We start from the raw sequence: 23078 nt of genomic DNA, 5'->3' as shown, positions 1-23078 counted from the left end.
ACACACACGCCTGGATCACAGAGACTAGCAAGCCGCAGTGGGGTACAGTTTATGTGTGTGTCTGTGTGTGTGCTGTATGTGTGCTGTATGTGTGCTGTATGTGTGCTGTGTGCGTGCGTGTGCGTGTGGGTGTGTGTGCGCTCTGGTCATCTCTTTGATTTACCTACATGTCTATCTGCATGTCCAAAAACCTGAAAACTGCCTATGTTGATTAAATCAAAACCCTAATGAGCGGACTGGCCTATGTCTTAAAAATGTCACAGTTTCAGTTTACACAACATGCTCTACTGCTCACTCAGAAAGCCCCACACCTGTGCACTGTAAGTAACAGTGTTGACTGGATGGCTAAATGTCATTAAATGAGAACAGTGTCTGCTCACCTTGACACAGGTAACATCCTGCCTGGCCCCTCTAACTCGCCTTCATCTGACCCTGACTTCTTGGAGTCTCAGCATTTATGAGTCAGTCATTTGCTTCGTTCAGCATTTTTAGCCTCATAGTATTTAATAGGGTTAAAGACTGAGGGCCAAATTTATTTCACATGCATTCTGCACTTACAGACTTGTGTGTGATTTATCCAACAGGCACAGTGGCCTGAAAGTGCAGTTTGTCCTTTTGGGAAATATGCTTTGTTGCTTCCCTGCCAAGAGTTAGATGAGAAGATTGATACCACTGTCTATGTCTGTATGGCAAATATGAATCTACAGCCAGCAGCCAAGTTAGCTTAGCATAAAGACTGGAAACGCCAACCTGGCTCTGTCTAAAGGCAACAAAGCCTGCCTGCCTCTAAAACTCTCTCCACGTTATATACACACAGACACACTGTATGTATATATATATATTTTTTTTTTTAATTGGTACAAAAAACCTTAATGTAAAAGTGACAAGTTGTGATTTTACCAACACATCGTCATACCTAAACAACATTATAGGTTAATTTCAAAAGAGTCTCAAAATGACACATATTGTTTATTATGATGCACATTGGCAGTTTAATCATGTGACTGTAGTCATGTGAGCGTTCTATTTAACGTAACGTTAACTCTAACATTTTAAATATTTAGTTAACGCTGTGAAACTGAACTAGTTAAGTTTAGGCAAATAAAAATAATTAGGTTTAGTAAATCAACAGGGATTGGCTTCAAATGAGTGCTATTTTCTGCCATCGAAAAAAACTATTATGTATCGAGCCATAACAAACTGGAATAAGTTACCCCTGAATATTCGGTTAATTAAATATCAATCATCTTTCAAAAAGTATATGCAGAGGCATCTATCTGGCATGCAAATGACAGATTGAATACTTCTTGTATGATTCTTATAGAGTGTTTATTAAAAATATATTTATATATTACTATTGTTTTATAATTGTTTTCTATAAAACATGTTTGTTCTATGCAAAAAGGTTTTAGATTGTGGGTTATTAATAATGTAATAGTTACTGAGTGTGACTCTTTTTTTAAGGGAAATGTACATGTGTGTATGTTTACGGGTGTACACCTGCATGTGTATGTATGTAGGCGTGGAACGCAGGTCTCCTGATTAAACGTCCTCTGTTTATTTGAGCCATCCACCCCACCAACATCAACAATTCCTACAGCTGGATTTTATGGCTGGTTATGTGCCAGACTATTTTTTGGCTGGTTGCAGTAAATTCCTCCTCCTGGTGCCTCCAAAAGGGAGCCGTACGGCTTTGCCCCGGTACATTAAAAGAACGTTTTAGAGAAAGAAAAACGTTTACTGTACTGAATTCATCAAAGACAAAATAGAAAACAATATGTGCAAAAAATAAGAATGATACACAAATACATCAAGTTTCTTGGTTCAGTAAAACATCCATCTTTGAACGACTGATTAATAACTACCATGGTCTTGCCTTCCTAAAATGAACGTCACTCACTACCCTTTCCTCCGTCATTTGTCACTTCCTCCTGACATGTCACCTCTGCCTTTGATTGTTCACTGTATATTTTCAGTCTAAACTCTGCAGTGACATGGAGCCAAAAATAGCGCCTGTATCATCTGCTCCTTATATAAACACACAGCAGCTGCCAACAACTATTGTGGATGAGCCACAGAAATACCCAGAATGCAACACAATGTAGCATTGATTCCAAAGCCCTATTGGGACCCTCAGAATTAGTTAAAAATGGTTATATTTCAAAATTCAGATCATGGTAAGTTACTGTGTTGTTATAATGACAGAGAATGACAGAATACCACCAGGAACGTGTCAAGTTTCACTTTCACTCTTTTTTGCTATTGTATAATAGCAATGTTATTCTATTATTATTATTCTATTATTTTTATCTAGTTCATGACTCCTAGATAAAAAAAATAAAATAATTCAAAGCCAAAAATCACTTTAGTCCTGGTGAAGTCTGTAACATTTTCTGTTTTTACAGTCCAAATAATAAAAACAGGTGCACCCAATAGGTCTAAACACTAAAAATATGGAAACGTCTGGCTTGGATCTCTGCTTTTCAGGAGATTTTATGTGGAAGACAGGGAATATGACACAATGATATACATTTCATTGTCTATTGGCTGCACTTACAGCAGCAGGGGTGGGGTAATTTTCTACCAGAATATAAGAAAAGACAACAGGGGAGCATAATACTTATTACTAACGTTGCTGTGTGTCTTTTTCTAAGAAGCATTATCGATTCCCTGCTGACAAAAATCTGTGTGAAAGACACTTCAAACCCACTAGTGTAAATCACAATGTAAAAGATGAGACTGCTGCTTAGACAGCAAGATGCTTTAGCTGGGAAGGAAAGTTGACAACCTATTGATCAGAGCAACAGGTTATGTACAGCGTACACATGTGCACACACACAAACACACACACACACAGGCAGGCACAGTAGCTTACATTAAACCACAATTACAACCACATAAACTGAGCTGAGTATATCAGTCAGAGCTGTAAATGCAGGGCAGCCAGTGGACGGACCTGGCGGTGGGCCTTGAAATGCTAGCAAATCAATTGAATGTAGCTCACACACACACACACACACACACACACACACACACACAAAAAGAAAAACAGAGTTTTTATTGGATGCCCAGAAACGGTCGGTGATCAAACTCAAACAGCCAAAAGAGCCATAGTGATTTAGTGGAGCGAAAATCCATTATGGCTCCATCCAGGTAATGACTTCTTCAAGCCTTCCAGCTGATTCTCCAGAACAAGAGTGGGAGGGGAAAACACACACACACACACACACACACACACACACACACACACACCAAATCAGGCTATTGTACCAAACAGCGTGAGGTCCTGAAAGAGTCCACACCGACATCACCTCTCTTTAAGTCTTTTATACCTTCAATCTGTCACAGTGACAGTGGAGGCGGCAGCATCTCTATTTCAACTGAAGTGGCTTATGTACACCCACAGTCTGGCGATACAAACTACTACCTGATAGAAAAGGAAAAGCCTAGATGCCTCTTATTTGTTAATCATTACATGAAGACATTATGGAAACAATAAGGTAGAACAAGGCTGAAACACACAGTACCTGCTCCATACAACACTGACCTTAATGTAAAAACTGGAAACCATTATCGGTAATGGCTCAAATGACTCTTGGGAAAAATGTGAGCAGAGAAATTTTTTATGAAAATATGGTTTTCAGTCTCTTGACGGAAAATGTTTTGGTGCCCTTGAGCAACATGGACAACCTTAACATATTGTAGGAAGCAGTAAGTCTTGCTGGAGAACCATGTGGCACTCAGTGAGATAGCCATGCAATGCAATTTTTTTAAAGAAGCCCCGCAGTGTCCAAGAGAACTTTGGATGAGATAGATTACTGCTTGGCGAGTAATGAAACTGCATTTGAAGAGTTGAAATAACTCCTACAGAAGTCTGGATTGACAGGAGTACATTGCCAGGCTAAGCCTGACAAAGCGCCCGTTACACACTAAAAATGGCAAGTTTTGAAGAAAATTTGGATCGTGCAACAAGGCATGCCTGTTTGTTTCTTTAGGTGAATGATTGTAAAGATTTACAAATATGTTTAGGGCATTTCCTCTCTAACTGGGACATTCTGGGACGAAGTACACACGGAGAGACACTGGTAAGAGACAATGAGGTGTAACCATGTATCAGCTAATTTAAATAGCTCACGTTACTGGATTGTGTCAACAGTTAACTTCATTTAATATTGTATGAGGAGTTTTCTTTTGCGGGCGCAAATGTTCCACCAAAACAAGTTCCTTCCTGAGAGTATTTAGCAGAACCACCGTCGCTGCATCAGGAAATTAGCACCGCTCAAGACGATTGTGATTGGTTTAAATGAAATGCAAACAACCCAGAGCATTTTTTTCTCCTATCCTAGAATGTATCTGTGGTGTAGCCAGATTTAACTCCACAGCAATGCAAGACTACTCTGGCTTTGACACTGGGTGCTCTGAGCATTGAAACATGCTAAGCTCTCAACACTGCAAGCAATATCAAGCAGTGCCTCCTTTTATTTGAAAGCAAGTGTAGAAATAAGGCAGAGCTGTAACACAGATATCAAAACTACTCTGTTGTGTGTAAAATGCATTGTCATCTACGTGCTTTAGATAAAAAGGAATAAGAAAGTCACTTCACGGTAGATGCATCATAAGCAAGCAGCTGTGGCAACAATTAAATTCTATCTCATAGACTGTATACAAACACAAAGGGTCAATCTACCTACAGTACATGTCATGGAGTTTATGATAATCTGTATGTGGTCTCTTACACACAAACATCTTGCATTAATTATCTTTTATTTCTTATTTTGACTTGACAACTTTTGTTTTCTGGGTCGAACCAGTTTGTTAGCACAGCATACATTCATATGACTTGCCATGACATTACAAAGACATCTGTAAAGCCTCATTAACTACTGTTTAAGACTCATCCTTGATAAGAGTCAGCTTTAGGCCAATGCAATAATTGCCACCCCCTAAATAATTACAGCGGAGAGTTTTTACCAAGGTAAGTAACAAACACTAATCCTATAAAGTAGCTAATTAAGGGGTGGCGGCGGCTAATGCTACTTTACACCATGCTTACGATATGAAATGAGGAAAATGAATGGTTTGAGGTGTTGGGTCACGGTGGCGTGTTATTAGAACATAGTGTGATGTATTTTTTCATAAGAAAAAAGTGACAAATGCTAGAAATTGACGAGTGAATCCACTGACCCACTGAGAAGAAGAAATGTATATGGGTTATGAGCAGGAGCTTGTCGCAAAGGGACGCAGGAGAGTGCGTTTTGTGAGCGATACACAAACTCACCCCCCACAGTCCACCAAACACGAGCAAAAGCCGCTACTCAGCTTGCCAACTGATAAGCTGCAGTTGGGTGGGCAAACACTTGAAACCTGAATCACAGGACCTGAGCCGCTACCGGTTCTCTTCTCTCTGCTCTCTGTTCCTAGATCAGCCCTATGACAGCTTTCGCCTCTTCCACAACGCCAACGCCACAGAGACAAGCAAAACCTGGAGCTGACACAAAATGAAAGCTCAGCATGCACAAAAGCCATGTTTAATCCTATTGAATTTCTCAGCATGATCGACAGCGCCGAGTCCACTAATTAATTCAGGATCCTTTCCACAATCGCTATAACAGACACGGTGAATGTGTGAGGTGTATGTACAGTGCATAGACCTCGTTTGCATGCACACTGCCCTTTAGTATTGATCTAGCTAGTCTCTACGTGTGCATGTGTATGGGTGGTTGCAAATGTATGGCCTTTAGCATGAAACGCAATATTCCAGTATCCTGTAACAAGCACCAAGACCATTAATAGTGCCTTCAAATGGGAAAACCCTTTCTTTTCTTTTTTTCAAATGAGTCCTCGTGGGATGTGACTAAAGTGTAGTAGTGGTTCTTTAAAAAATGCAGTAAAAAGTAGGACTTCTACAGTAGCTGCATGTGTACATTTTCTGATGAACAAAGCTTTTGAAGAGAATATTAGCTGGGGGAATGGATTCTGCACGATGATGCAACCGGCAGAAAAGAGAAAACAAAGCTAACTGTCGGCCTGCCTATCTGCCTGTCTGCCTATTTGCGTAGACTTACCTTTCATACCGAATTTGGAGCGCCGGCCGTATTTGTTGATGAGAACAAAAAGGACGAGGAGGAGGACGCAAGCGAAGCCTGCCAAACCCACAGCGATGGAAACCTGAGAGAAATGAAATGCTGTGTCAGACGGTGATCACATCATAATCCTCTCCACATTTCTGAACACCTTAAATACTGCAAATCAGAGTTTAATCCACTAAATTGTGAATACTGCTTTCTCATAGATTACAGCAGTCTGGAAAAAAAGCTACCTACAGCCAGACTTACTCCCATTGCAGTTCGGAGAAAGAACATGCAGTACAGTAGGTACTTCAAAGTCACAAGCCTGGCTTATCATCATCATAACAACCAGTTTTTTTTTTCTGAAACTGGACTAATTTGGATAAGTACAGAATAAATACTGTACATAATGAAAATATAGACAGCTGCTTTTTTCAGTTGACAAAGGACAGTTTGCTTGTTATAATCAAGGATTTAATGTTCTTATCTTTAATGCAGCTTATAAAACAAATAAAGTTGTTTCTTCTCTCAAAAAAAGGAAATATATGAACAAATTAAGATTTAAACTGAGCCATAATTAATTAATTTGTTTTACTTGCTTTTCCTGTCAAGTCAAGTCAAAATGTCTTCCATGAGAAAGGTCTATGGGCCCAGCAGGCCTGGGGCTGTACTGAGAGAAATACCTTCTAACACCAAAAAAACAAGCGCTAAAGTGTAAGGAATTCATTGTTCATGTGTTTATTAGGGCTGGGTATTGCCTACAACGTCACAATACGATACGTATCGCGATAGAGAGGCCAAGATATGATACGTATCGTTTTGAATAATGACCATGTCTCACAGAGAATTTACTACTACGGCTGCCTTTTATTATTCGGTTTACCAGCGATTGCACATGTTAAAACACGTAAAACTCAGGCTCACAGAGATCTTAAAAGTAAAAAACATTTTGTTTCTGATCCCAGAGTATTAATGAATGCAAATAAAATATTCTTTCATTTTTAAATCACATGCTTGAATTAATGTTTTTTTTTGTTTTTGATTTGGGATTTCTTTGCTTTTATTTGATAGGATAGCTGAAGACACGAAAGAGGGAGAGAGAGGGGGTATGAGATGCAGAAAAGAGCCACAGGTTGGACTTGAACCCGGGCCATTGCAGTAAGGACTGAGCCTTTCCCTATTTTCCACCGGGAGCGTCTGTGTTGCGTTCCGGATGCACCGCGGCCCCCGCGAGAAATCACAGCCATTCAAGTCAACGCTTGATATTCCACCAGCTGCGCCACGGTCCCTGAAGCTCCGCTAAAGATACGGGAAGACGAAGATACGTGAAACAGCGAGAGTATCCAGTCAAATTACCAGAAGAAACCCCCCCAATATCGTATATGTCTCCTCTACAACACCACAGACGACGAGAGATTCATCTTGGAGGTAGAAAAAAATAATAGACATCACCAATCTTTTTTTATAAGGACAACACCAGAAAAGAGAAGGCATGGAGTTTTATTGCAGGAGTGTTTGGAGTAGAAGGTAGAGACTAGCTTAATAAACACAGGATTGTTCTGTAAAGTACTTGTAGAGACAATAAAATCTGCCTTAGTCGGGCAGCAAGACGCTCTGCTTCTGAGACGCTCCCGGTGTGGTGTGGCGCGGGGCGGAGTACGGAACAAAACAGGAACGCAGCACAGAGGTGCCCAGTGGAAAATCGGGGTAAGTATATGGGGCACACTCTTATAAAAAGTTAGTTTTGAATTAAGACATGCACAGTTTGTGTAATGTGGATTGGCTGTTGCTTCTACCTATTGGCTTTATTGTGCACTGCACCATAGATGATATTTCTTTTTCAAAACTGCCGTCGCAGCATTTGCTACTATGTCGATATGCTAGCATCTGCATCAAATCCCATCAGCATGGAGTAGGTCATGATATATTGCCCGATTGTTTTTTTGAGCACAGCTCTACAGTGTTTTCGGTTTTAACGTAAACTGCAATTGTTTGCATGTCCGGCTAACTAGCTCACAGTAGTAACTGCCCATCATCATGAGGGGTGGCTTGTGGATCGGAGGTAGAGTTGCCCCATAATCAAAAGATTGGCGGTTCAATCCCAGGCTCCTCCGGCCACATTTAAAAGTGTCCCTGAGCAAGACGCTGAAATATATATGTCTACTGCTCCTTATATTCTTAGGATGGGTTACATTGCAGAAATAAAATGTCACTACATTGTACTGTGTGTATGTGACAATTAGGAATAAAGTTTGTTTGTTTTGTTTCAATGTTATTTATACCACCTATGCTTTTCCTGCTATGACATGTCAAAATGTCTGCCATTAAAAAAAGCCCATTAACAACGGTAGTGACAGCATCTCTTTCCATATACTGAACTACAGTGGAATAACACTGGTGCACGAGTACAGAATCCTCCATATTACGTACAATTTCAGCAGCACACACAGAAGTATAGTGTTACCATCATGAACATCATTAATGTCCAAACACACACCTTTGAAAAAATGTAGTCTTTGTGCCTCAGCGCTGCGTGTCAACACACAGTACAAACCCCTACAAGGGTCCTTTGACTAATAAAAAGCAGTGCAGATTTGAAACACACAGCAGCTCTCTGTTAGGTCCAGGGGCAACATCTTTAGCTGCTGTTTCATCAACATCATTAAGTCAGTTAGTTAAACTTCAAGCATGCATTAAAGATATAAAATCATGGATGACCTACAATTTTATGATGTTAAACTCAGATAAAACAGAAGTTACAAAAAGTTATTGTGCTGGGCCCTAAACACCTCCGAACCTCATTATTTAAAGATATAGCTAGCTAGCTGGATGGTATTGCCCTGGCCACCAGCACTACTGTCAGAAATCTAGGAGTTATTTTTGAGAGATCATATTTCTCCTGTATTAGCTTCTCTGCATTGGCTTCCTGTAAAATCCAGGATTGAATTTAAAATCCTTCTCCTGACCTACAAAGCTCTAAATGGTCAAGCACCATCATATCTTGAAGAACTCATAGTACCTTATTGTCCCACTAGAGCACTGCGCTCGAAGAATTCAGAGCTACTTGTGGTTCCTAGAGTCTCTAAAAGTAGAATGGGAGGCAGAGCCTTGAGCTATCAGGCTCCTCTCCTGAGGAACCAGCTCCCAGTCTGGGTTCAGGAGGCAGACACCGTCACTACATTTAAGAGTAAACTTAATACTCTCCTCTTTGATAATGCTTATAGCTAGGGAGTGAGGACTTGCAGCGTTTGCCTAGACCAGCGTGGGAGGGTGTTTAGCTCCAAACAAGGCACCCCTTCTCTTCTCTGCTTCTCTTCATAGTCGTCAGATTCATCTACCAACCCTTATAGAGCTGGCTCAGGTTTGCCTTGCACCAGCTCTTAATTATGCTGTTATAGTTTTAGACTGCCGGGGGACTTCTTTCCTTTGACACACTGAGCTTCTCTCTCCTCTCTCTTTCCATCTGTGTGCATCCATGTCCCAGAAATGCTTGTTACTAACCTAGGTCTGGGGAGCTTATTCCCTGGATCCCTTATTTTTTTGTCGCCCAGCAGTTTTCCTTGGATTAGGGTGGCACCTAAATCATGGTTGCAGCTGTCGCCGTGGTCCTGCTCCGCGCCCTGCTATGCCCTGCTACGTCCTGTTACACCCTGCTACGTCCTGCTCTGCCCTGGTACGTCCTGTAACGACCTGCAGTGCCCTGCTACACCATGAACTACTACAACTACTATTTCTAGTCATAGTTTCATTATCTTTATTGTGACTGTTATTGCCACTGTTCATCACACCCCCAACCGGCACCTTCAGACACTGCCTACCAAAAGCCTGAGTCTGTCCCAGGTTTCTCCCTAATAGGAAGTTTTTCCTCGCCACTGTCGCACTAAATGCTTGCTCTTGGGGGAATTACTGGAATTGTTAGGTCTTTGTAAATTATAGTGTGGTCTAGACCTACTCTATCTGTAAAGTGCCTTGAGATAACTCTTGTTATGATTTGATACTATAAATAAAATTGAATTGAATTGAATTAAGGAGAAAACTCACCCCAAATGTATCTTCATCTGGTCGGCCTGAATCCCCATCTGACGGCGTCGAAGGAACTGCAACACGAAAACACAAAACAAGCATCAGTGGCTGAGAATGAACCTTTAACATCTGTGCTTCACTCCCACACTGATTTCCAGTAAATACATAGAAACTGAGTTATAAACTCTTGTATGATTTCTTATTGCAGTGTGTTCTCATGCACAGTGGCTGCACTAGAAGTAGTCGACTCGGTTTATTCCACTGAATCTGTTTATGCACCTATTATCACATTAAAGCAGTGTAAGTAACACTTAACACGGGTTAATGCACAGCCTAACAGGCTAGAATAAGACGACCTGATGTGCTCTCTGGTGTATATCATTCAGAGAATATTTTTAGTATCTCCACAAAGCCAAGTGGTTTAAGAAATGTTGTGATAGTTCTCATTGCCAGTTGAAAATATTATTTTGTGCTTTCCTTATTCATGTGTCTCTCATTTTAAAAACAAACTCCTGCAATTAAGAGCGCTTGGCCCTCATATTTTTCTGAGTAATGAATAATGTTAAATCTCTCCACATGGATTGAAGTTGTCCTACTTAAACAGGAAGAACATTGCCACTGTATTGGGACATAATGGCTTGAGAGAAAATGTTAATGACACATTTTTATGTGTCGAGGCTGATAAAAGGCTTTTGATTTAGAAGTCAGTACAGACAAGGCTGACACCTGTCACAAGGTTCCTAACAAAGCCTGGAATTTGCTATCCAGTGTTTATGAAAGTAGCAGAAAAGACTGATTTATGATTATTTTTGAACAAATGCATGTTTGTGCTTACATACACAAAGGGAGAGAGTGATTAAAACACGAGAGTGATTAAAACATGTTGCTTTTAAATTATACATGATACAAGCAAAACAACAGAAAGGAAGCTCGTACGGCCAAGAGCACCAAATGTTAGATAACATTAAATGAAATCAGCTGAAAAATCCACCGCACCAACGCAAACTTGACATCTTTGTCCTAAAAAATCTGACCCACATTTTCAGACAAACTGGAGCCTGCTGGACTCAGCTCAGGTAGCACAATTCTACAGTCTACAGTAGTCACATCAAAACTGCATTGCAGAATGTGAAAAAACCCACCAGACTATAAGTAGAGTTTTACATCTTCCTGCAGCTCCGCTTTTCCCCTCACACCGGCATATGCATGAACTGAAGAGGTGCAAAATTCTAGTCTCCTCTCAAACCACTTGAATTACAATATGCTGTAAAATTATTATGGACTTTTTTGCCTACCACAGCTTTAATGTCTCAAAATGATCCTAAAATCATGTATTGATGTTAAAATGCTACATGTCACACCTCTACTAATGAGAGTTTTGGCAAACAGCAGAGGTGTGGGGAGAGTAAGGAGAAGAGGACGGATACAGAGCCATGAAACGAAATAAACTGGTGTCAGGAAAAAACTCTAGTCTGAGGCCTCCAGCCAGGACATCAGAGAGTAATTGTGGGCAAATTAATGGCCACATGGGAAACTGGCTGCCACTGGCTCAGACACACACAGTACACTAAAGTGTGTGTGAGTGTGTGTGTGCCCTAACTACCATCTCTCTGTCCCTCCTTCCCAGCCTTCATCCCTCTCTCCTCTCCTCCCTCTGCCCTCCTCTCTCCTCAGCATTATTAGTATCAGTCTGCCTGTCACTCTCCCTTCTACGGCTGAACTCCCTTACACACCGCTGCTATAATGTTTCACACTCTCATCATCTAAACACCTCTCCCTCACTTGCCTCACTCCCACAAGCTGTGCGAGTGTGCATGCATGTGTGGCAACATGAAGTTGTTGCCCGCCTAATGCAGCTCGCCACACAGTTGGCGTCCATCCGTCTCCATCCTGGGCCATGCTGCAGGCTCTATAATCCATGGCTGATTAGAAAGAATGGCCTCATATGGAGATGGAAGAAGACTCTGATGAAGGTCAGAGATCAGACCAGCCCACTTAGTTTAGGCTGTCAACAGTGAGGCTGTCACAACAGCCTGAGGCCAAACCACACATCACACACAGGAGATTTACGATGCAGTGTGAGAGCAGGCCAAAACATTGTTACAGTAATTTGACTGCACTAACCGCTTCACAAACATTCACACATCAGCAGCTAACAGGCTGGGAAACTAGCTTGTTTACACTGTGGCTGCTTAGTTAGGGGTTAGAGAGGAAGCGTTATACGTTGAGAACGTCAGTTATAACGGCCCACGTATTAAAAAACTGTCGGGTTTAAATCGGGCTCGGGCTCATAATTCCAGTTAACGTGTCGGGCCGGGCCGGGCTCGGACACAACGTGCACGGGCTCGGGCATGTTCGGGCATGATTTTTTGGGCCAATCTAAGCTCTAGTAGTGAGACCAATACTACCAGCTACAGTAGTAACTGATGAGCATTTCTTTCTCGCTAGATTTAGCGATTTTTCAGAACCTTTTAGCAACATTATTTCTAAAAAGCATTTAGCAACTTCAGACATCATGGGAAAAGGGAGATATATAATATTGTAATTCGTTTCCACGCATGCTGCTCAGAGTAATCACAGTCCACAGCTCTTGAGCCAACAGCAAGACGTCTCGCTCCCTCTTCTCTTGCAAATTGAGCAGCAGGCAGTTAGCCGACACAAACACTAAGCCTTATGCAAATGTGATAACGTCACCAATATACAAATGACGTATGACATCATATGGCGACTTTTAGCGACTTTTGGAGCTAGTGCTAGCTACTTTCATTAGAAAAGAGTTGGCAACAATGAACCCATTGTGTGGAAGCTGCTCCTGGATGCTGCTATATATATAGTTCTCTGTCCTCTAGGAAAATTTCACTCCAACGACCTCTGCCAGCGTTACCTGGGATATCATGCATAGCCACCAAGAGCATATAGTTCTCGTTTTAAAATTAGTCAGCTTGAAAGATTAAAAAGTTAGCTGTAGACTGCATTTTAACCAACTCATGGAGATAGTTAGCTTGAATAGCTAGCTAATATTATTTGCTTATTAGCTACAGACGATAAAATCTGATGAATTGATAGTTGTGTGCTATAAAGAGAAGTGTGTTTTGCCTATCATCCAGCATTGCTGAAACAAATTCTGAAGAATTTTGAATGGTAAATCTGCCACCGTTATCAACATTGTGGCAACAGTAACTAAGGGGAGCAGGGCTTAGCGAACCATTGAGTGAGGTATCAGCTGCTCAAGTAGAGCTGCTTACTAACCAGCAGAAATAGAGTGTGTTTGTACAGTTGACCTTACTGTGAGAGAGTGTATGGAAACGTAAGAGGTGAGCAGGGCATCACTAAAGCACCATCTGAAGCATCAAATATCCACTTTTCTAAAAATAAAAAAGGCAAAGAAGCATCTGGTGAATTTGGAAAACACACAGTGAGCGGCTGCTGCTCTGCTTTAGAGACCTCAAACAACTCTGAGGTTTAACTCTCTCGACTGCCAGGGAGCTCCATGCAGCGAAGGTGAATGAGAAATGCTGCCTGCACTCTCTCTCTACAACCTGAGATGCCCTTGAGCAAGGCATATGAATGAACATAGCATTCAGTATGAAAACTATGTTTAGCAAAGCCTTCCTGGAGATCAATAATGCTATCAGAATCCAGAAAACTGAGCAGCAATGCCTAACAGCTTTTTATGAACTGCAACACAAAGTGAACAAATTTCTCCATGGTTACTATCTTAACAGAAGCCTAAAGAAACAAGTAGTAAAAACCAAAACCAAAGAAATAACAGGGTTAAATTTCAAAATACAAACACTCACCTAGTTCCACTATGTCTGCAAAAGAGAAGACAGAGAAAGTTACACTATGTCAATAAACAATGACACAAGATATTAACTTTGGAATATTGACCATGAGGAGAAATTTGCCAGTCTTTGTGGGTTTATTCCCCCTCCCTATGCACTTAGGATGAACTGCTAGCGAACAATCTACCTGACTGAACTTTGGCTGAACCCTGGCTGTGATCCAACCAGTGGGGATCAGCTGCACAACCTGCACCCTGCGAAGGGAGATTTTAATAAAAACTAAAAGCTCCCAATAGTTTTTCCACCTAGGACGAAACCAGCAATTAATACAACAGGCACTTTAAATGAGAAATTCAACTAGTTGAAGACTTGTTCCAATCGTGATGCTCATTTCCAAAAAGTGGGCCATGCTAGCTCTTGTGGGAATCAGGGAGTTACTTGGCAGTATTTCTTCTTTTCTCCTGTGTTTTATTGTAATTTAAATCCAGAAAAATAAAGGTGATGTTCAGGCAGTAAAAAATGTGTTAATAACACTTGCATAAATTACATTTTACCCATGAGTATACTCTCAATTGTAATTATGGGGACATCAGTGCTGCCGGCTGCCAACAGTGCATCACTCATCAACCACAAGCACACTGAGAAATAGATAGTATAAATGATCCACTCACCCTTTTCATCCATGTCGGGGGCCATGAGGAAGTGACCATACACTGTCTTGGTGACTGTTCCCAAAGGGTTGCTGGCCTCAAGAGTGTAGTTGCCATTGTTGATGTGTGTTGGGTTCTGGAAGGTCAGACAGCCCTCCAGATAGTCCTGGTAGAAGTCCATGTCAGTTCGGATGTAATCGTTCTGGAGAATCTCCTTTTGCATGTAGAACCAGCGCAGCTTGGGATGGGGGTAACCCCGAACCGTGAACTCAATGCAGGTATCATGGCGCTGCTCGGGCTCAGCCAGTCTCAGGATGACTGGAGGAACTGCAGTGAAGAAGGAAAAAAACATGTTGTTTATATGACATAACCATTAGGCATACCGACACTCCATCCATAGTGTGAGGGAAAGAGCAGAATGAACAGATCCTGGATCACCTAAGTGTTATATTTCCCTCTTGAAATCCTCATCAGTTTGTCTGATTTTTGTGTTAAAGCGTAAGGTGAAGTATTGCAAAGACCTTCATGTGTTGAGAAAGTTCCACAACCCTTGGGCTGATGAAAGCCTGCCATTATCCCCACAAGGACCTAAAAAATGCAGACTAAAACACAAAGCTGTTTTGATTTCTTCTTGAAAGCATGACATTTGGAGGCAGGTTTCTTGCCAGGGAGTGGCAATGAGCCTTTTACAGTGTGTTATATATTGCAGCAGTAATTGGGATGGTAAGGAAAACAAAAAGATAGAGGGACACCTTTTGCTTGAAATAGACAGAGAAATCTCTTCTGCATAAACAAGCACATAGTCTCCTTTTCTGACGTGCAGCAGCACACCTCTAAATCCACAACGTCGCCAAGCTGAGAGGCAATTTATCAATTTAATACCATCAGATACATTTCATAAACAATTCATCCACTGATTTGTCTTTGCGATGAGTTACTCTTGCAGCTTTATCATCAAAAGGAAATATTTGGCAGATGGCATTACCTGGCAGTCTTTCTCTGTGTCTGTTCTACATACCAGAGAAAGACCCACACATACACACACACAGACACTCATAATAGACCATGTCTGAGCAATGCTATTTGCATTAGCTAGATCATGGTTGCATGTGCGTATTTATGTTTTCAGTCAGACAACCCTGTGCAATGTGCTACTTAATAGTACATGCTTTCCATTTATAATTTGAATTAAGAAAAAGGGCTGGGGTTAATGAAGTAATTTATTAATTAAATATAAAAAATATTTGATGATTACAGGACCCAAATGGGGGATTTTGTGTATTGTGTATGTACCCTGCAAGCCTCCAAGTTTCCATTACTGTAAGAGCAGTACTCTAAGCAGACTATGTGGTTGATTCATTGTTTGCCCAGACATGCAATCAGTAATACTAATTAGGCCCAGGTTTTTGGCATTTCAATTTGTTAGAAGCATTTTAATATAGCCAGACTTAATTTGAAAAAAAAACATGCTAACACCAACAAGTCAACATGCTCACGATGTCACTGTTAACATGCTTATGTTTAGCAGGTTTAATGTTTACCATGTTCACTATCTTACTTTAGCATTTTAACATGCTAACATTGGCTAATTAGTACAAAATACGAAGTCCAGCTGAGGTTGATGGAAATGTAGTGTCCAAATACTGCAAAAACTAAAGTATTGGACATGTTAAATTGTTGACCTCATAATGGCACCATATAATAGGTTGAGATTGTCACTCATGTTTATTCATGGGACATAAATATCTGAAGCTAATTTCAATCCATCTGACATTGGTTGAGAGATTTCACTCAACACCCCAAATGTCAACCTCATTGAGCACTAGATGAAAGTCAGAAGATCACCAAAGTCAGTAGGATCCATCTCTGGGTATGAATGTCTGTAAAAAATTTGGTGCCAAGCCATCTGGCAGATGACACAAACTTTGACCTAAAAACCAAAGAAAAGGTATCCCCTGAGTCATTAGGGTTCATTCTCTGGCGACCATGAATGCTGAACACAGTGTAATAGTCGTAGAGATATTTCAGTCTAGACCAATGTTGTAGACAGAGCAAAATTGCGATGCTGCTAGCATGGCTAAAAAGGTGTCTACTACACCAGGCCAATAGATGGTTATAACGCAGTCTGTCTCAGCTGATACTTTTGCAGTGCAATAAATCAAATTTCCACTTACTTAAATTAAATATAACCTTTTGACACCCATTGAACTTGGAGCTTTAGTGGCTCCTGGGGGTCCATGAGGGCAGGGCAGTTGCCCCCTTGGCACCTTTTGACCAGTTGGTAATCCATCGTGGGAGCTTTGTCAATTCCAGTGTGATTGCTTAGAACAGGTACAAACACTTTTCAAATGTGGTCAAACAACATGTTGTACAAACTACTTCTTTTCTAGCATAACCCCACCCTAATTGTAAACATTGCACTTGGGCTTTATCATTAATAGACAGTAATAGACTGATTGATTAAATTCATAAATGCCATTCATTATTGTTGATTGTGTACTGACGGATGTTTTTGAACCGAAATAATCATCCATTAAAATGATGGAAAAAAGTATGTATTGGTGCATGTAAGCTGTTATTTCATAAATTGCTTTGGTGATATTGTTCCTGCTAGACAATAGTGACAATAAACTCTGAATTGCACTAAAGGCTAAGGCAAGTGTATGTGTGAAAGTGCTGGTGTGGGGGCGTGTGCAGAGCTGTGATTGTGAGCTCAGGAATAAAGAGAAAAGACAAAAGAGAGAGGAGGGAGGAAGATTGACATGAAGTGAGGGTGGTATATAGCTGTACAGCCTAAAGACAGTGAGAGAGAGAGAGAGAGAGAGAGAGAGAGAGAGAGAGAGAGAGAGAGAGAGAGAGAGAGAGAGAGAGAGAGAGAGAGAGAGAGAGAGAGAGAAGAGAAGAAAAAACGAAATTCTCTTGTTGACAGACAGTTAGGGGCCAATCCATTTTCCCCTCAGCATGGCTGTCACCTCAGTCTCAGTCAATACAATACAAGTCATTACTGCGCTCCATACTGGTCTGTAACAACATGGTGTCCTTGTGGCACTCAGATAGATGACAAGCTTTGGTAACTACATTCCTTTGATCTGTGAGAACACTGAATACAAGGCTAGTTGTGCAATGTTATCTAGTGGTAACATTGGTGGCATATTTCAAATGCCATGTTCCAGCCAGATAAGACGTCATGGCTGACAGTGACAGGTGAGTATCATGGGACAGATATCGCCACATATTCCCTCTGGGTTGATCCACATTGTGATTAAGATTTTAACCTGTAAGAAGCAGCACAGCGATATTATGTCGAGTCTCTCGAGGGATTCAGTCACATAATTTCCTGATTAATTACTCATTGTTAGAGGTAATGCCTTCCTCTACCTGTAGAGCAGGAATAGAACTACTAATAAGAGATAGTAACATCATGCCTATACAGTAGGGCTAAAGGAAAAAACATGGTATGTGAGTCCACAATGCTGTAGAGCTGCTATTGTTCCACACAGCAGCAGAACAATGGGTCTGCAGAATTTTAAATTGTGGTTAATTACAGTTTCGCTAAAATCGGGAACTCATCTTTGAATGCAGAGAATGTTACTTGATGGCTGGTAATTTCGCTGTCAATCAGATTACTCCCTAATCAGAGCAGCAGTTTAAGCTATTTTATGACATTTCCAGAGACAATAGGCTGCACATGGGAGGAAATGTAATTACCATCGGAGCATGTGGTGAAAAATTAATATGTTAATTTGCAGCACCAGCAGAGAGTGTCAACAGAAAAAGAAATGCCCGGAGATGTACATCCATTGAGTGGCTGTGTGGAGGAAGCCCTGAAGACTAGGTGTTGCAAAGTCAATCTGTCATTCTAGCATGGTGCTTAGCAGCTCTGCTTCGGAAAGGAGTGTTTGAATTGGTGACAAATCTCCCCTGTTCTGTAGCATGATGCATTGCAAACAGCCATAATAGATTGTGCTTTACAGCCAGCTTGCTACAAAGACAAAATTGTCAGACAACTTTGATAAATACTGGCTTTGAATACAGTCCGTCCCAAATCTGCCCATGGACAATCCACAAGGTAAACTTATATAAGAGCTGACATACAGTGTAATTCATGGTCTGGACATCAGAGGAACAATCTGATGGTTACCAAATCATTGTTTTATCATTGCTGTGTTTTTTTTTCCTGTTCTCTTTCCACTCAGATCAAGGCAAACCTTTCATGTGGGCTGGAGGGTATATTATTGCTAATTGGCTACATCAATTTCACTTGGTTTGTTACTGTGCAACACCTCATTGCATTTTAGATGTACCTGTATAATTTGGATGTTCTGCTTGATAAAGGAGATTTTTTTTTCCTGTTGTAAATTATTCTCTTAGACTGTCAGTGTCAGTAATGCAAGATTTATTTCAGTTCCCAACATAAGTCCATCAAAGCTGCCACGAAAAAAACAAAGAAAGAAAAGAAGACTGGTGTTCTTGCCTCCAAGCTTTCGTACCAGCTACATAAGAGTTTTTTCTTGACTTACATTAATGGTCTTTGCTGACTGCCATTTTGTCCAGTTAAACTGAAATGCAGTGGTGACCATTCCTGTTATGATCTGCATACTGCAGAACTTTGGAAATATATAAGGAGAATGACATTTTTCTGTTACTAATATTACTAATAATATATCCATTTAGCTAAGTCCATTCACAATTTATATCATAATCCTGATCTAGCATAATGCAACAAGTTGTTCATGATTTTAGATAATATCAGGTGATTTAACAAAATCCCATCCAGCAGATTTACTGCCTTTAAACCCAGCTTGTCTGGCTATGACCTAATAGTTACAGTAGCTGTAGGACATTGATGTATGCCTCCCCTGACTGGCAGAAGACTAACAAAGAAGCTGTCAACTGTACAACTGTCATTTCATTACTTAAAGTAAATACCAGTATTTTCAAATTGTACTGTCTTTTGGTGCACTGGATTATTGAATCGTACCAGCCTGGCTGCCAAACCATGATAGTCCCCAGGTGATTTGATGGCCTCTAATGTGGATAAACCATTAGCTCAGTGGTTGGCTGAGATTTCATTCCAAACAATCATTACACTGGCAACGTTCACGGATTAGCACCTTCAAACACAGAGCAGTATAATTTCACATTTTAAGCATTAGAGTCTTATTCAGAGCATGCGTGAAAAGTTAGCAAATGAGATCTAATACCCAAGAAACACAACTACTGATGGAGACATTACAGATGTGGTGGTGAGCGAATTGATAAGATTTTTTTGTTATTGCACGATTGATGGAGATTGTTAGCCAGTACAGATGTTCACACTACATTTATCACTGGGGTAATCTGTACTGACCCTGCATTTAATGAAGAGCATACTACATGACAATCTGGCATTTCTGGGCTCACCAGCAGCTTAGCTCTGAGGAGGCAATATCGGTCTGCCAGTCCACCACTTTGGACTTTTCCTCCAGCGCCACTATGACGTTGATATATTTGGCATTAAGAGAAGTGTCTTGACTATTGGATGGATTGCTATGAAATTTGGTACAGACATTCATGTTTCCCTCGAATTGTAATACATTTCACCATCATTAGGTCAAAATGTACATTTGTCCAATACTTTGGTTTTACTTGCTATGCCAATGCTATTCCCATCAGCCTCAGCTGCACTTTGTGTTTAGTGCTAATAAGTAAATGTTAGCCTGCGAATACACTAAACTAGCATTGTTATTGTGAACATGTTAGCATTTACCTCAAAGCAGAGCTGTGCCTATGTACAGACTCACAGAGCTGCTAGCGTGGCTGTAGACGCTTGGCCGGTTACACCCTGGCTGCGTGGCGTGAGCGTGGATTTTTCTATGTCTTTACACACCAGAAACGTGTCTGACGCGGCGCTGCTGCTGCTAGCCTTGTCGGTACACATGTATGTTTCCCATTGATAAAATGAAATACCATGTTAAACATAAATATATACTGATTTGATTACAGCAAAGACAACGTCGGCAGTATTGACGGCAAAATAGGCTCCAGAATATTTGGTTCTGTATTGACAGGTGCAATATTAGAAAATCGATTTTTTTTTTTTATTACATTTATATCTGCATTTATATCAAAACCTAGAGACTTTCAAACAACATGTCATTTATTAATATGTATTCGTGTTAAAATGACATATGAACATCTTTTCCTATTCTATGTTGCCTGGAAACGCTTCCAACACGCTTGCGTGTCACGTGAAAAATAGGCGTCGGTTCTATTTCTAGCATGCACGCGTTTTCGGCGCAGTTCGGGCCGCACCTGAGACATGCGTGTCACGCAGGCAGTGTGCACGCTCTAACCTGTTACCATGGGAGCCGAAATATAAACAGACACGCCACGCAGCTGACACGCTCACGCGACGAAGGCAGTGTGTAACCGGCCTAAGTCTCATTAAAAGAAGATCAACATCTCTTAACTTTGGGTTGATAAACCCTGGACTAAAATACAACAGTATTAAAGTTTGTAAAGTAATTTTTACTTCCAAAAATATGCTAATTAAGCGCATTAGCCAACAATGTGACATCGTGAAAAATTGAGCACCCAGAAGAATCAATTCTTAACCCAGGTTTTGTTTTTTTCCTTATGATATTGTTGTCCTGGTGATATTACACTACAGAATGTGTTCAGTTTGGGCCAAGATACTAAATAATGCAAATTAGGAGATTGATTAACATTAACATAATTAACAATAATGTTTTCTTATTAACATTAACAATAATGTTTTCTTAATAACACGCAAATTTAAGCAACAAGATGCACAAGGTAATCTACGGTATGAGGAAAACCTGAAGTGTCCATTTGAAATGTGTGTTATTGTGTCCACTATGGGCTAAAATGTTGCTTTTAGCTCACTCCTATCCACTCTGCAGGGCATGGCCAGAGTTTTCCTTGATTGAATCGTAGGAGAAATCCAACTCACATTGTACGTTGAGCTGGATGGAGGAGTTTGTCATCCCCACCACATTCTCTGCAATGCAGGTCAGCTGGAAGTTGTTGTCATCTCGGCTTATGTTGAAAAGAGTCAGGTTGATAGAGTGGATGTTCGGCCAGTATACATTGGACTAGGGAAAGAGAATGAGACACACAGACAGAGAAAAGAGAGACATTTAGGTATGTGAAGGATATACAGCATATATAGTTATATTACTGGGGTTTTAAATATTTAATTACAAAATTAAAGTTAATTATTGATTGATTAAAATTGAAAGTGATGAAGTACACAATACCAGTGGGAATTAATTACTGCAGTCATTTAGTCATATTAATGTAGTGCTAGAATTACAGCAAAGAAGTGTGATGTATTGTACATGTTGGCACTAATGTGACTGATTCACAGATTTTCACCTTTAGATAGCCAAATACAATGCTTATGCTTCCCTTCTTGTCTTCAGTTGGCCAGGTTCCCCAACACCTCACTCATCCTGATGAGCTACAGTATTCGTCTACCCTAAAATATCGAGCCTGAGGCTAAGGTGACTTTCATCTGTAAAGTCACTGCAAGCGAAGACAGATGACAAACCGCATTGCCACACTGCATTTTCACAAACTGTTGTTCCCCTCTTCTTGCTGTTTATCTCTGCTGTTGTTGTTGCTGTGATGTCCCTGGGGCCTGGGGCCTGGGTTAGCAGGCACACTGTGGGTTCAACCCAGGTCTCTGTCTCATAAATCTAGCTTTTTTTGCACAGAGGTAGATCATCATGGTAATGCTGCACAGCTAATCAGAGTGCTGTACAAAGCCGGTTAAGCCAAGGCCCTGTTCTTCATATGAGAATAAGTGAGGAAGCTTGACTTAATTGTTGATGACATGACACAAGCCTGGATTCTTTAAAGGGGTGATAGAATGATTATATAGGGTATTTTACACTGTTCCTTAAGGTCTCCTAATAGGGTATGTAACATTGGTTGGGCTGAAAATTGCCCCAATGCTATTTTATGGGTCCTTAACTACCCTGTGAATATGGTACTATTTGTAACAAAAGCTTTTCTTCCTAATATGGTATGCTCATGAATATTTAGATGAGCTGCGCGCTGATTGGTTTGAGCGAACCACATACACATACATTGGAGATGAGACAGCAGGTCTCATATTTCAGACACTGCAAAGCTATACATTGTTTGTCGGGCTATTTCGTTATTAAATTCACTTCTGAGACTTTTTATTCAAGAAATCAACTATTTAAGCTCAAATATGGGCCGTTTTACGAAAATTGATGGCTAATTGCAAATTTGGTAAGACGGACTTTAGGAGCTCCACACAGTCTGATGAGAAAACGGCAACCTTCATACCCAGTGAAAGTCACCGTTTCTCGGTTACTGGACTACCGGGGCTCGGGACTCTTGGCTGCCAGCTGCCGGCATAATTAGAGTATATTTACAGTTTGAATTTCGTCACGCCACTTATATAACATATACCCCAAGGTCTTATAAAGCTAACAATGGTGTCCGATTTCAATTTAATGCATTTTTGTGAACATTAGGGATTTCGTTAGCTGCTACTGTCCCTTCAATCCTATCGG

General features: G+C 40.7%; 1 protein-coding gene across 5 annotated transcripts in view; it reads right to left on the bottom strand.

Moving 5' to 3' along the window:
• Nucleotides 1–23078, bottom strand: part of ntrk3b (neurotrophic tyrosine kinase, receptor, type 3b) — a 227127-nt gene that overhangs the window by 82004 nt on the left and 122045 nt on the right. For 2 of the 5 annotated variants that reach the window (XM_031309581.2, XM_031309589.2), the window contains exons 7-11: nt 21482–21623; nt 14548–14853; nt 13892–13906; nt 10110–10165; nt 6066–6168 (exon numbers count right to left, since the gene is read on the bottom strand). In XM_031309581.2, coding sequence (XP_031165441.1) covers nt 6066–6168; nt 10110–10165; nt 13892–13906; nt 14548–14853; nt 21482–21623 — 622 coding nt within the window. The remainder of the gene's footprint in view (nt 1–6065; nt 6169–10109; nt 10166–13891; nt 13907–14547; nt 14854–21481; nt 21624–23078) is intronic. The other 3 variants (XM_031309586.2, XM_031309590.2, XM_031309582.2) reach the window with 2 other exon arrangements.

The sequence above is a fragment of the Sander lucioperca genome, chromosome 3 (genome assembly GCF_008315115.2).
Source record: "Sander lucioperca isolate FBNREF2018 chromosome 3, SLUC_FBN_1.2, whole genome shotgun sequence".
Lineage (NCBI taxonomy): Eukaryota > Metazoa > Chordata > Actinopteri > Perciformes > Percidae > Sander > Sander lucioperca.
Note: the sequence above shows the minus strand (reverse complement) of the source record. Positions and strands in the feature narration are given on the sequence as shown.